General features: G+C 51.4%; 1 protein-coding gene across 1 annotated transcript in view; it reads left to right on the forward strand.

Annotated features, from left to right (window-relative positions):
- ZNF710 (zinc finger protein 710) overlaps positions 1-11,298 on the forward strand; it is a 62,398-nt gene extending 51,100 nt beyond the window's left edge. The window contains exons 2-5 of the mRNA XM_080914504.1: positions 822-2,310; positions 5,908-6,099; positions 6,384-6,558; positions 10,363-11,298. Of these exons, the coding sequence (XP_080770630.1) occupies positions 850-2,310; positions 5,908-6,099; positions 6,384-6,558; positions 10,363-10,532 (1,998 nt within the window). The 5' untranslated portion in view covers positions 822-849 and the 3' untranslated portion in view covers positions 10,533-11,298. The remainder of the gene's footprint in view (positions 1-821; positions 2,311-5,907; positions 6,100-6,383; positions 6,559-10,362) is intronic.
- Positions 11,299-13,124: the final 1,826 nt, after the last annotated feature.

Raw genomic sequence — 13,124 nt, forward strand, 5'->3', positions numbered from 1 at the left:
GTTCTTAAAATAATGGAGTAATTAATTTCTGAAACAGAAGGGCTGGGACTGTGGCTCAGTGGAAAAGTGCTTGCCTAGCGCGCTCAGAGCCCTGGGTCCCATCCCCAGCACTTCGAAAGAGAAAATAAAAATTCAACTTCATTCATAAATCGCCGGGCTCATGGAGGCACATGCCTGGCTGTAATTACAGCATTCAGGAGGCCAAGGCTGTAAGATAGCACACTCAGCTACATAGTGAGATCCTATCCTATCCTGTCTTTTTTAAAGTGGAATCGTATCTGTGCATTTGGAAACAGATTTCTGAGGGCACCATGAAGACCCTGTAAGACCCAGTTTAGGAACCACTGAACATTAGGGAGGTAGATCTGTGGGTAAAGTACTCACTGCACAAACGTGAGGGTGGTCCAGGCGGGACAAACCTGTAGCCCCGGACCTGAAAGGCGGAGTCAGGAGAAGCTCTCCGGTTTGCCGACCAGTTTATTGGTGAGCGCCAGGTGCAAGAAGATAACAAGTTCTAGACCAGCTACAGCTGTAAAGTGAGACCCCTGTTTCAAACAAAGAAAAAGAGTCACAGATGAAGTCCACCCTCCTTCCTGTTTTAGGGACAGAAAGACATAGGCAGGCAGGCGTTGGGGCTCACCAGAACCTCTCAGAGATGGAGAAAAGATGGTCATTGCTCCCCATATTACAAGCGTATCCTGTTCTCAAGGCAGGGGTCATAAAATCAGGGTTATACACACTGATTATTTGGACCCTTGTCATCCATGAGTCTGTTGCTCAGCATGGGACTAGCTATATTAACCCTCCGTTTTCTCTTACAGAAATGCCCTCGTAGCCAGACGCCACGGGATGGAGGGCTTCATGGACTCAGGGACACAGACGGACGCTGTGGTGGTGCTGTCCTTGGCTCAGGCTGCTGTGCTGGGCCTGGTCTCAGAAAATGAGCTCTTTGGAGCCACCATAAGTGCAGAGGCCTTTTACCCAGATCTAGGGCCAGAACTGTCTGGGACAGCCATGGGGGAGCCAGGACCACCAGGGCCCGACATCTATCAGCTGGCCTGTAATGGGCGGGCCCTGGAAGAGCCCCCGGAAGAGGAGGTGCTGGAGGTAGAGGCAGCCTTTGAGAAGCACACCCGGAGGAAGACACGGCCCCCTGTGAGGCTGGTACCTAAGGTCAAGTTTGAGAAGGCAGAAGACGAAGACGAACAGGAGGTGTATGAGGTGTCTGTGCCTGGTGACGACAAAGACCCGGGCCCTGCTGAGGCCCCTGCCGAGGTGACCAGTGGCGGCTGCGAGGCCCTGGTGCAGAGCAGTGCCGTCAAGATGATTGATCTGAGCGCCTTCAGCCGCAAGCCCAGGACACTCAGGCACTTGCCGAGAACTCCCAGGCCAGAGCTGGACATGGCCCCATTCGATCCTCCTTTCCCGGACCCAGCCCGGGATGGCTTCCCCGAGCCCAGCATGGCACTACCTGGACCAGAGACTTTGCCCACTGAATGTAGTTTTGAGCCGCCCCATCTGGCCCCCCTGAGCAATCCTGAGCCTCCCAACACGACATCGACGGAACTCGTCAAACCAGAGCAGGGCTTCGTGTGGCAGGAGTCCAGTGAGTTCGAGGCTGACACAGCAGGCTCTACCGTGGAGCGCCACAAGAAGGCACAGCTGGACCGGCTGGACATCAACGTGCAGATCGATGACTCCTACCTGGTGGAGGCGGGCGACCGCCAGAAGCGCTGGCAGTGCCGCATGTGCGAGAAGTCCTACACGTCTAAGTATAATCTGGTGACGCACATCCTGGGCCACAATGGCATCAAGCCACACTCGTGTCCCCACTGCAGCAAGCTCTTCAAGCAGCCCAGCCACCTGCAGACGCACCTGCTGACACACCAGGGCACACGGCCCCACAAGTGCCAGGTGTGCCACAAGGCCTTCACTCAGACCAGCCACCTCAAACGCCACATGCTGCTGCACTCAGAGGTGAAGCCCTACAGCTGCCACTTCTGTGGCCGCGGCTTTGCCTACCCTAGCGAGCTTAAGGCCCACGAGGTAAAGCACGAGAGCGGCCGCTGCCACGTCTGTGTGGAATGCGGCCTAGACTTCTCCACCCTGACCCAACTCAAGCGCCACCTGGCCTCTCACCAAGGCCCCACCCTCTACCAGTGCCTCGAGTGTGACAAGTCCTTCCACTACCGCAGCCAGCTACAAAACCACATGCTCAAGCACCAGAATGTGCGGCCCTTCGTGTGCACCGAATGTGGCATGGAGTTCAGCCAGATACATCACCTCAAGCAGCACTCCCTCACCCACAAGGTAAGGCCGCCAGCCATAGCTGTCCTCCCCGTCACTTTCTCTCCGGCAATCTCCAAAGCCCCAGGTAAACTGCACTATTTGCTGGGCCCCCTTGGTGGCCAGAAGAGGGCACCAGTTCCCCGGGAACTGGAGTTACAGATGGTCATAAGCTGTCGTGTGAGTGCTGGGAATCAAACCTGGCTCTCTGGAAGAGCAGTCTAAATAAAGCTCTGAGCCATCTTTGTAGCCCTGACTTTACTTATCTTCACACTTAGAAATTTACCTAATTTTAGTAGAGTATTCGAAATATAATACTGTGTTGAAGTTAGTTTTGTTTTTGTTTGTTTGTTTTTAAAGGTTTACTTATATTATGTATATTTGTACACTGCCACTGTCTGCAGACGCACCAGAAGAAGGCATCAGATCTCATTACAGATGGTTGTGAGCCACCATGTGGTTGCTGGGAATCGAACTCAGGACCTGGAAGAGCAGTCAGTGCTGTAACCACTGAGCCATCTCTCCAGCTCCCAGTTTTGTTTTGTTTTTTTAATAGTAAAATTTATCTTTAACGTGTTTTTGAGGCCTGGGAGATGGTTTGGAGTGTAAAGTGCTTGTGTAAACATGAGGATGGGAGTTTAGGTTCACCTGTAAAATCTGGGTGTGTGGGTGTGCAGAACCCACCAGTGGGGAGACAGGTAGCTCCCATTCGCTCACTAGCCAGATGGCAAAGCCGTGAGTTCAGGAGGAGTCAGAGAATAACGTGAGGAGACAGTTGAGAAAGACATCCCAGCATCAGCCTCTGCTCTCCAGCTTACACACGTGTACACAGACACAGAGAGAGACAGACAGACAGACACATACATACACACAAAGATAAGAAACTTAAAAAGATTTTTGTGTGAAATGTCTGTGGAACTCCCACATGACTCAAATGTCCCCCACTGTTTCCTGGATCTGAGGCTCTAGAGAGCCATGGTAGATGTATGACCAGGAATTCGGGGGATAAAAAAAAGTGTATCAAAATCTTTGATTTCCCTTCAGGAACGTGATATATATATGGAAGAGATAGATAGAGCTGGGGAAAGCCAGCAAGATGGCTCACCAGGTAAAGGCACTTGCTGCCAAGCCTGAGAAACTTGAGTCTGATCCTTAGGACCCATGAGGTGAAAGGAGAGCCGACTCTCATTAGTTTCCACTTGAGACACACACACACACACACACACACACACACACACACACCCCACATACAGTAGCTAATGTAAAAGACGGGGCCATGTATGCATAAGGATCTGAGGTCAATCCCCTATAACTATGTAAGAAGTTAGACATGCTGGTGTGTGTTTATAATCCCAGGGCTGGGGAAGTGGGTGGATCCTTGGAGGTCCGAGCTCTTGTGGGGCAACACCTGAGGCTGACCTGGCCTCCACACACTCATGTGCACATCTGTGCACTTGCACTCACATTATTACACATGCACACGGAGAGGAAGAAAGGCTGGAGAGATGGTTCAGCAGTTGAGAGCACTTGCTCTTATAGAGGCCCCAGGTCTGGTTCTCCACTTCCACATACAGTACCTCACAGCTTCCTGGAACTGGATCCAGTACCCTCTCACAGCCTCTGCTTGCACCAGCACACACAGGATGTACAGACATGTGCACAGCTACAATACATGCACATAAAATGAGCATGTCTATCTTAAAAGTACAAGTGACGGACATGTTCACCTGAGTAATTTGAGCAGCCATGTTCTCATGCTAGACCCAACCTTCCTCCAATTTCTTTTTCCTGCCACATCAGTTTTTCTCCCCTCCCCTTTCAGCCATCACCACCTCCCTCCCCCAAGAGGCCCTTCTACCTCGGAAGGAGGGATGAAGCCTCTTAGACCTAACCATCCATCCTAGCAGTTAGCTGACCCACAGATTCCTTTAAACTCCAGTCAACTTAACTTTTCATGGCTGTGAGAAGTACCTTGCCTGTGTGGTGACCTATGGTGATCCCCGAGACACACCTATAGTGCCACCATAGACACCTGTGAGCCTACCAGGCCAGGAGCCCAAACTTTTCTGCTAGTGCAGGGACCATTGGCAAGGCCTGACCTGCTAGTTGTAGCGGCTGCTAAATGTATAATGTTAAGATTCTGACACTGAACCTGGGCTCATCAGAAAAACTGTAATTGATTATTAATGTCTGCAAGGGTAGGAGTGAAGGATGATGGGTAGCTGTACATTTACCATCTTCCTTTACTCAGAGACTTGAAGATCCCTACTATACTAAAGTGCTGAGAGATAAAGGATACATAAAGAACGCCACAGGTATTTGTGTCTTAATTTGTGTCCTTGCTCACAACTCTTGAATGGGGCCGTTTGATGGTCACGTGGCCTGCCCTGCCTGTGGAAAGGATAAAGAGGATGTAAAACAAGAAAGAGCACCTGTCTGCTAAAAGAGTAGACACAGGGTCTATTAAAGTATCATAAGTGCTCTGGGTTCAGTCACCAGCACACACACACAAAAACATGTAATGCAGACATGTTGTTATATTAAGTAGTTGAGATAGCAGCTGTGACCACAGATGTGCATCTGTCCCGGTGAGGTTCTCTCCCAGCATCCCCTGTGCACACTGCACCCTATTCCTGGGCTGAGTGAGTGCTGGGCCATACACAGTCACCCAACAGTCCCAACCAGTTTGCTCTGGAGCCTGTGTCTCCCGGGGCTGAGTATCCCTGGTAAGAATCAGCTGCCAGGACTGTCACACTAAACTCCTCGGCTGTACCAGACCCCGTTGAATGAGCCTTTATGAGCCTCTTTAGGGAGGGGCCTTGGCCTGTCTACTGGACAACAGCTATAGGCGACTTCCATACCTTCAGGAGACTGGCGGAAAGGCATGAAGGTTTCACACTTCAGAATTCTGTTGTTTTTTCAAAAAAAAAAGTTTTCTCTGTGCAGCCCTGGCTGTCCTGGAACTCTGTAGACCAGGCTGGCTTTGAACTCACAGATCCGCCTGCCGCTGTCTGCTTGTACCCCTATGCCAGCTTTTACATTTTATTTATTAGTGCATGTAAAAATGTTTTGCTTGTGTACATGCACACATGCACAAGCACACGCCACACACATAGAAGCCAGAAAGGGTGGCACCGGAGTTACAGATGGTTTTGAACCACCATGTGAGTGCTGAGAAGTGAACCTAGATCCTCTAGAAGAACAACCAGTGCTCTTACCGTTGAGCCATCTCCCCAGCCTCACCTTTTATTGATAGGTTGCCTGTGTTGGCCTTGAATCAGATCTTTTGGCAGGCAGGGGTGAGAAGGCATGTAATTTGTCTGCCTTATCCTGGAAGGTAGCTTGAAGCAGCAGACCTGCTATTCTTCCCTGCCAGACCCCAGGGAAGGTCAGCAAACTAGCTCAACAAGTAGAGGCGCGTGCCACCCAGCCTGATAACTTGAGTTTGCCAATCACATAGTGGAAGGAGAAAGCCAAGTTCTGAAAGTTGTTCTCTGGTCGGTCACCTGTGTGATGGCAGACACACCACACGTGTTGTTTGTTTTTGTTTATATAAAACGGAATCTCCCAGAGCTGTACCTGTTAGTGCCTTAACCCCGAGTGGTCCCTCTACTCCCACAGGGTGTGAAGGAGTTCAAGTGTGAAGTATGTGGCCGGGAGTTCACCCTGCAGGCCAACATGAAACGCCACATGCTGATCCACACCAGCGTCCGGCCCTACCAGTGCCACATCTGCTTCAAGACCTTTGTGCAGAAGCAAACCCTCAAGACTCATATGATTGTGCACTCGCCTGTGAAACCGTTTAAGTGCAAGGTATGGGGCAGTTCCCATGGCCTGCCTGGCTAGTGCTTGCCTGGGCTTAGAGGGGTTGGGGTGGAGGGCGGTGGGGAAAGAGGCCTTGAAGCTGCTGAAGCTGTATTTCTGGGGAGTTGAGGGGGTGAAGGGTGTCTACCTCAGGCTCAGAGCAGGGGACGCAAGGAGCGGTGTCTTTACCTCTCTCTGGTCGCAGAGGAAGGGACAGCATGCTGTGTGGGGTGGGGGAGGATTGGCCAGGATGGCGGGCTCCCCACAGCCCTCTGGTCCCCTTCCTGTTCCAGGTGTGCGGGAAGTCCTTCAACCGTATGTACAACCTGCTGGGTCATATGCACCTGCACGCAGGCAGCAAGCCATTCAAGTGCCCATACTGCTCCAGCAAGTTCAACCTCAAGGGAAACCTGAGCCGGCACATGAAGGTTAAGCATGGCGTCATGGACATCAGCCTGGACAGCCAAGGTGGGTGGGCTGTGCGCAGTGGGCAGATTGACAGCAGCATGGCGCACTCAGCAGTCTCCCGTCCAATTAGAGGCGTAGGGAGGCTGGCCGAGACGTCTGTGAGGTGGGCTCAGGTCTGGAGAGAGGGGGAACCCGGAGAGCCAACGTGGCAGTAACGGGTGGGGGGTATTTATGTCTTCTTCCAAGGACTTACGCGGGCTCACTAAAACAATAATAAAACAATAACTTATACATATTGAGTGCTGTGTAACTCATGTGACCCTCCCAGGGAGGTTGGCTTTGGTATTATTCCTACAGTGGGAACCGCAGGGCAGAGAGATGAGGCAACTTGATCATAACACCTGAGAGCCATACATGTGCCATCTCTCTTGATGAGGTGCCATGATAATCGCAGATAAGTGGGCAGGAAAATGATAAGGGGCGGGGGGGGGCACAAGGTCACATCTCCATGTGCACATGCAGAGTCTCAGATATTTAGTCATGGTACCTGCTGGAGAGAATACAGCCACATAGAGAGGGACAGGTGGCCCTGTTGGTAAGTTTTCTGAGAGAAACATAAATAATAAATGTGTAGGAAAAAGAATTAAAATGGAACCCAAGGTCTAGGAGATCTGGGTACACACTTACAATTTTAGCGTTTAGGAACTGAAGTCCACATGTCAAGGCCAGCATGGCTATACAGTGAGACCCTGCAGCACTAATAAGAACAGTCTAAGAGAGATTTTCAGAGGCCGGGTGCAGCTACACATAACCTATAATGCAAGCAGTTGGGGTACAGAGGCAGGATTGCGAGTTTGAGGTCAAGCAAGACAATATATAAGACTCTGCCTCTAAACAAAAATGAAGAATTTCTGGAGGATGCTACATCTTGGCGACTGTCATGAGACGTCCCCACTTTGGTCACAACAGAGCTGACCACTGGTCTACAATTCCATTGTGGGGAGGTGGCTTCAGATTGTACAGGCAAGAGGCAGCTGAGGTTTCTCCCTAAATCCTTTAGTGTGTTGGCAGCAACTAGGTGGGTTGACGAAGCCACTGCAGACAGCTAGGGACTTTGGGCTCTGAGCATCTAGCCAGTACGTGGCCACTGTGGCTTATTTTAGGCAGTCTTTCAGTAGTAGTCCTACTGTGGTTGTGTTGGTAGGTAAGTAGGAACACCATAGCCTACATCTGGATGCTTTTCATAGTCCCTTGACACACATTGTCTGGAGTGGACATGTGGGCTTAGCTTTGCCCCAGACTTGCTGAGTGAGAATCCTCATTACTGAAGCATTCCTTGCCTAACGTGTCTGCCCAGAACTGGCATAAACTGCTGGGCATCCAGCAGTCTGTAGGAGGTGGAATTGCATTTCCAATAGACTCCCTTGAAATTGCTTTGATATAGACCTTATAGGATGAGGACTGCCCGTGGGAGTCACATGAAGATTTTCCCTTAACATTTCTGTGTATGGGTTGGGTTTTTTTTGCTTCCGTGCATGTCCGTGTACCACAGGCTTGCCTAGTGGAGTCTAGGGGAGGCTGTCAGATCCGAAACTGGAGTTAAAGTTACAGGCATCACGTGGTGCTAGCCATCATTCCTGGGGCTTTGAGGAGAATGCCCTGTGCATTAAACACCGAGCCATCTCCTACATCATGCTGATGGCTGGGTCTGAACCCCAGAGGTGCCAGACTGGGGTTTGGGTTGGGAAGCCCTTTGGACTGTTCCCTGTGCATCCATTTGAGAGCTTTACTACAGTGGGCTTGCCTTGTAGCTGGTCGCCAGCAGAGACCAAGCCAACCTTGTCCTTTTGCAAATAACTGGAGCCATCAGACCTGGTTCTCTGGGGTGAGGGGAACAATTTCTTTCCTCGTTTCCAGGAATGCTTAGCATTGCTGCTAAAGCAGCTGGATGCTCGTATGCCTCTTCTAGTTCAACACAGTCTGCAACTATATTCGGAGTTCAAGGCCAGCCTGAGGTACTTGCCTGAAGCAATGGACATATTGGAGATAAAGTGGGGACTTGAAGTTTGACTTGTTGTGATAAGCAGTGGTGGGCTATGATGGGATGGCAGTGGGCTTTGAACAGAAACCAACCTAGGCTTGGTTCAGATTCAACAGGTTGGAAGAATTAGAGATAGCTCAGTAGGTAGTGCTTGCCTAGCATGCACAAGGTCCTGGGTTTGACCCCAGCAACCCATAAATCGGATGTGGCGGTAAACCACTATAATCTCAGCATTCTGGAGGTGAAGACAAGAAGACCAAAAGCTCAAGGTCATCTTTGACTATACAATGAGTTTAGGGATAGCCTGAGCTATATGAAATCTAGTCGAGAGAGAGAGAGAGAGAGAGAGAGAGAGAGAGAGAGAGAGAGAGAGAGAGAGAGAGACAGAGACAGAGACAGAGAGACAGAGAGAGAGACAGAGAGAGAGAGAGACAGAGAGAGGCATGCATGGTGGATCACATCTTTAATCTCAGCACTGGAGAGGCAGAGGCAGGCAGTTCTTTGAATCTGAGACCAGTCTGGTCTTCATAGTAAGTTCCAGAACAGCCAGCCAGGACTACAACAGGCATCCTGTCTCAAAAAGGAAGGAAGGAAGGGAGGGAGGGAGGGAGGGAGGGATTGAAAGCCTGGGCTATCTTTAAAGTCAGGTGAATACCGGGGTTAGGTCACCTCTGTGAGACCCCACAGCACTGGCATTTTCTCCTGCACTTAAGGTATTAACAGTAGCTACCAGAACACTGCTTCCTGGCACATCCAGGAAAGGAACAAGAGCTGTCCTCCTTTAAAACCAATAATTTGCCATAAGCATTTCCGTTTTACCCAGTGGTCGGAATTAGGCCACAGAATTGGCAGAGGAGGGTGAATTTTTTTCCCCCAGGGATAGACTTATGGACGTCACAACTGGGAAGATGCTCTTGGCATCAGGTGGGGAGAGTGCAGGACCCTGTGATGTCCTGCGGTGGCTTAGCAAAGGATCGTGGCCCTGGATGTTAGTGATGCCCAGGTCAAGATGCCTACTTTGGACCTATCTGGGTGAGCCCTGTGCTAGGTCTCTTTCCCCCTAACCACCAAATTTCTTGAGCGGGCAGGAGCAAAGCCCGTCCAGCGATGAGCCTCAGTCCCTGCCAGCCATCCTCCCAGGCTCCCAGTTTATACCAATCCAGTTTATCGGCTCCTCAGGAGGCACTCTGCATGTGTTGAAACATGTGTTGAATCTTTATAGTAAGATTCCAATTTGACAGAATCACAAGGCACCGGCACCTCTCAGACCTCCTCCTGTTTTCAGAGATGCTTTAGCAACCTACCTTGGCTGAGTTTGTCCTTGGAGAACCCAGGACCAGGGTGGAGCTGGTTTGGTGCAGTAATGTGGAGAAACCACCCCAGCCACTGCTCCGAGGTAGAGCTTTGCAAGTTCACAGGAGCACTTGTGGGATGATGTTGGGAAGCTGATCGGCCTTTCAGTGTGCATGCTGAGGTTGCAGGCATACACTGGATGAGATGAGGTCTGGGGAGCACTTGGCATGCAGTGAGTACTACGTGAGTCCCATAGCAAAGGGGGAACCAGTGACAGACATGGCAGATGACCCAGGACGGCCTAGTGACCTAACAGGGGGAAGGCAACATAACCCAGAGGTCAAGGGCAGGCCAAGAATCTCTTTTGCCCAAAGTTTTTCCTTGTATACCCAGTAATAGGTCTGTAGCCACCTGGATATGAAGACCAAACAGAGGCTGGACTTTAAGCCCCCATCCCCCACCCCGTGCCGCTTCCTGCAGGATACTGGAGATGCCCAGTGTTTAGGCCTAACTGTGCCCCTCTCTTGTAGACCCCATGATGGAGCTGGCTGGCCCCGACCCCTCTGAACTTGACAACCATCAGGAGATGGAGGACTTCGAGGAAAACGCCTACACCTACAGCAGTGTGGACAGCAGCGCCGAGGCCAGCGCCCTCACTGAGCAGGCCATGAAAGAGATGGCCTACTACAATGTGCTATAGCAGGCCGCTGAGTAGGTGGGGAGGGTGCAGGGTGAGACCCATATATTGAGGGCTGCACCTCTGCAGCCCAGAACCAAGCTACTGCCCACTGCCCAGCCCCCTTCCCCCACCTCAGCCATTTGCACCACTAGGGACCTTTAGACCAAATGGAGACTGTACTACTGTCCTTGCAGGGAGCTGGGCACAGGCCTAGGCATCCCAGTGAGGGAAAGGTAACCAGGAGGTCCACGTCTGGTTCTCCTTGGCCTGCTGCTGTGGGTGGGTAGGGGAAATGCTAGTGAGGCCTCACAGGCACAGACTTAGAGTCTCCAAGCCACCTCAGGTGTAGAGGGGCTCTCCAGGAAGAGAATGCTTAAGCCAGGTCTTGTCTCTCTTCTGCACCAACTCTGGCCTTTAAGGACATCTGATCTCCTGTACTGGTCAGCACTGCCCACCCCTACCCTGCTCAGACCCAAGAACCTCTTCCCTTCCCTTCCTGTCACTCAAGAGCCAGGCAGGGCACTCTGCCTTCTACCTCCTGGGCCTCCCTTGCTCCATGCAGGCATGCATGCGGCCCTAGCCCTGGCCCAGCCTGCAGGAGAGCTGGGGAGTCCAGCCTCCAGAGCACCCTCATAGCCAGCCTTCGAGCTCCCTTGCCCTAGCCCCGTTTGAAAGAATGTCCCTAATGTGCATTTCAACAAATTTCATCCAGGTCTGTTCCAAGCTAAGGTAACATGTCCTCACCAAACAAAATCAGGACATGCCTCGTATCTGGCAAACATTAACAAAGAGCCCGGGGGGGGGGGGGGGGGGAGGAGCAGGGTGACACATCTCTAGGACCAAGAGAGGCTGTCCTCAGGGGGGGCCGAGGAAGACCACCCATGGGAAGAGGGGAAACTAGAATGTTTTTTGGTTTTGTTTTTTATGAGCAAGCAGGTATTGTGAGGACTAGGTGAGCTCAGCAGCCTCCCAAGGAAGAGCAATGTATTTAATTGAAGACCATAGAGAAGGGAAAAAAAAATCTGTTTTGAGCAAGTGAGGATATTTTGAAGGTAATTTATGTTTTCCTTTCCAACTCCCTTGTCTATCATCTTTGATGGAAAGGTTTCTTTTCTTTTTCTTTTTTTGTTTTTTGTTTTTTTTTTTCTTTCAAGCTTCGGCTATTTTGTGTGCTGTGTGTGCTTCCTGCTTCCTGTTTCCCTTACCTAAAGCAACCGGGCCTGAGGGACCGGTGCCCTGACCCAGGGAGCCTCAGAAGGCTAAGGCAGGAGGGAAGGGGAGGCGGAGAACCTACCCGTCCGGCCCTCTTCCAGCCAGCGGCTTGTGCACCCAGGCAGCCAAAGCTTCTGACTGCACGAGGCCAGCTGGCCCTCCCCGTCCACTGTCCTCCCCACTGCCCTCCATGTAGTGACTGGCACATTCATAAGCTCCTGAGTACCCAAACCCCTGCCCACAAATCCCGAGGACCCCAAGGGGAGGAGCAGGCAGGGCTAACCCCAAAAAGGCATCGATGAAGCCACCAGCTTTGGCTGAGAAACCAAGAGGGGGACCAGCTGGGGTGGAGTGTGCTGATTTGCAGCACAACTGTCCCCAAGCCTGTCCCTAAGAGAATCACCAAGCCAGGCCTCAGGGTGACTGTTCAGGACTGGGAGTGAGGGGGACACAGTGGCCCAGATGTGGTTTCCCATGGCTTCCGGCCTCCCAGGTGCCCATCATCATGACCCTCAGGTGGCAGTGATTAGATGTCACTGTACAAGACATTTCTCCTGCTGAGCAGAAGGCATCACCCCTGCAAACTACCTCTTCCCACAATGACTTTCTCCCCTGGTACCAAAAAGCACCCTGTACCCCCTCCTCCTCTCCTGCCAACGCAGTGGCCTTGGTCTTGGAAACAGAAGGGAGAAGTCTGGCCTGGGTGGGGTCTCCCAGCCTGCCATTGGCACAACCCTCTGGGGATGCCATACTCAAAAAAAGAACCCTGTCCTTGCCTTGTGCCAGGGCAAGGCGGAGAGGAAGACACAGCACAGTACACAGTTGGAGCTGGAGGTGTTCCTGGCAAGGCTCCAGTCTCACCCCTTCCAGGCTTCCAAAAAGGGTGACTCAGAGCCCCTGGCCGAATTCCACTCTAACTTATTTGACGTGTATACAAACCAACTGTTTAGCAATTCCACTTGTGCAGAGCCCTACTGTGTTTTTATGTTCCTGTTTAAAAGAGAAGTTTACTTAGCAATAATTATAAATAAATGAATATTCTTTAGTGAGGTGACTGTACATTCTTCTTGCTGCTCTTGGTGGCCCTTCTCTCCAAGGAGGTCCCATAAGGCTCCCTAGCCACATGCCAGACAGCCTCCCTCTCTGGAACTACAATTTCAGCCACCCGACCTGCCAGATAGTCCTGGGAGGGGGATGGGGGCAGACAGACAGATACTCCAAGCCCCAAGGGTGGGTTTTATTGTTTGAGACAAGGTCTTTTCAGGGTTGTTTTTATAGGTTTGTGGCTTTTTGCAACAGGCTCTCGATGTCTCCCTGTGCTGGCCTGGAACGCAACTGTCTTCCTGTCTCAGCTTCCTGAAGCAAGATTACAAGTATGTGTGCACACCTGGCCTTTTCAGG

The sequence above is a fragment of the Micromys minutus genome, assembly GCF_963924665.1.
Source record: "Micromys minutus genome assembly, chromosome: 3".
In the NCBI taxonomy this organism is placed as follows: Eukaryota; Metazoa; Chordata; class Mammalia; order Rodentia; family Muridae; genus Micromys; species Micromys minutus.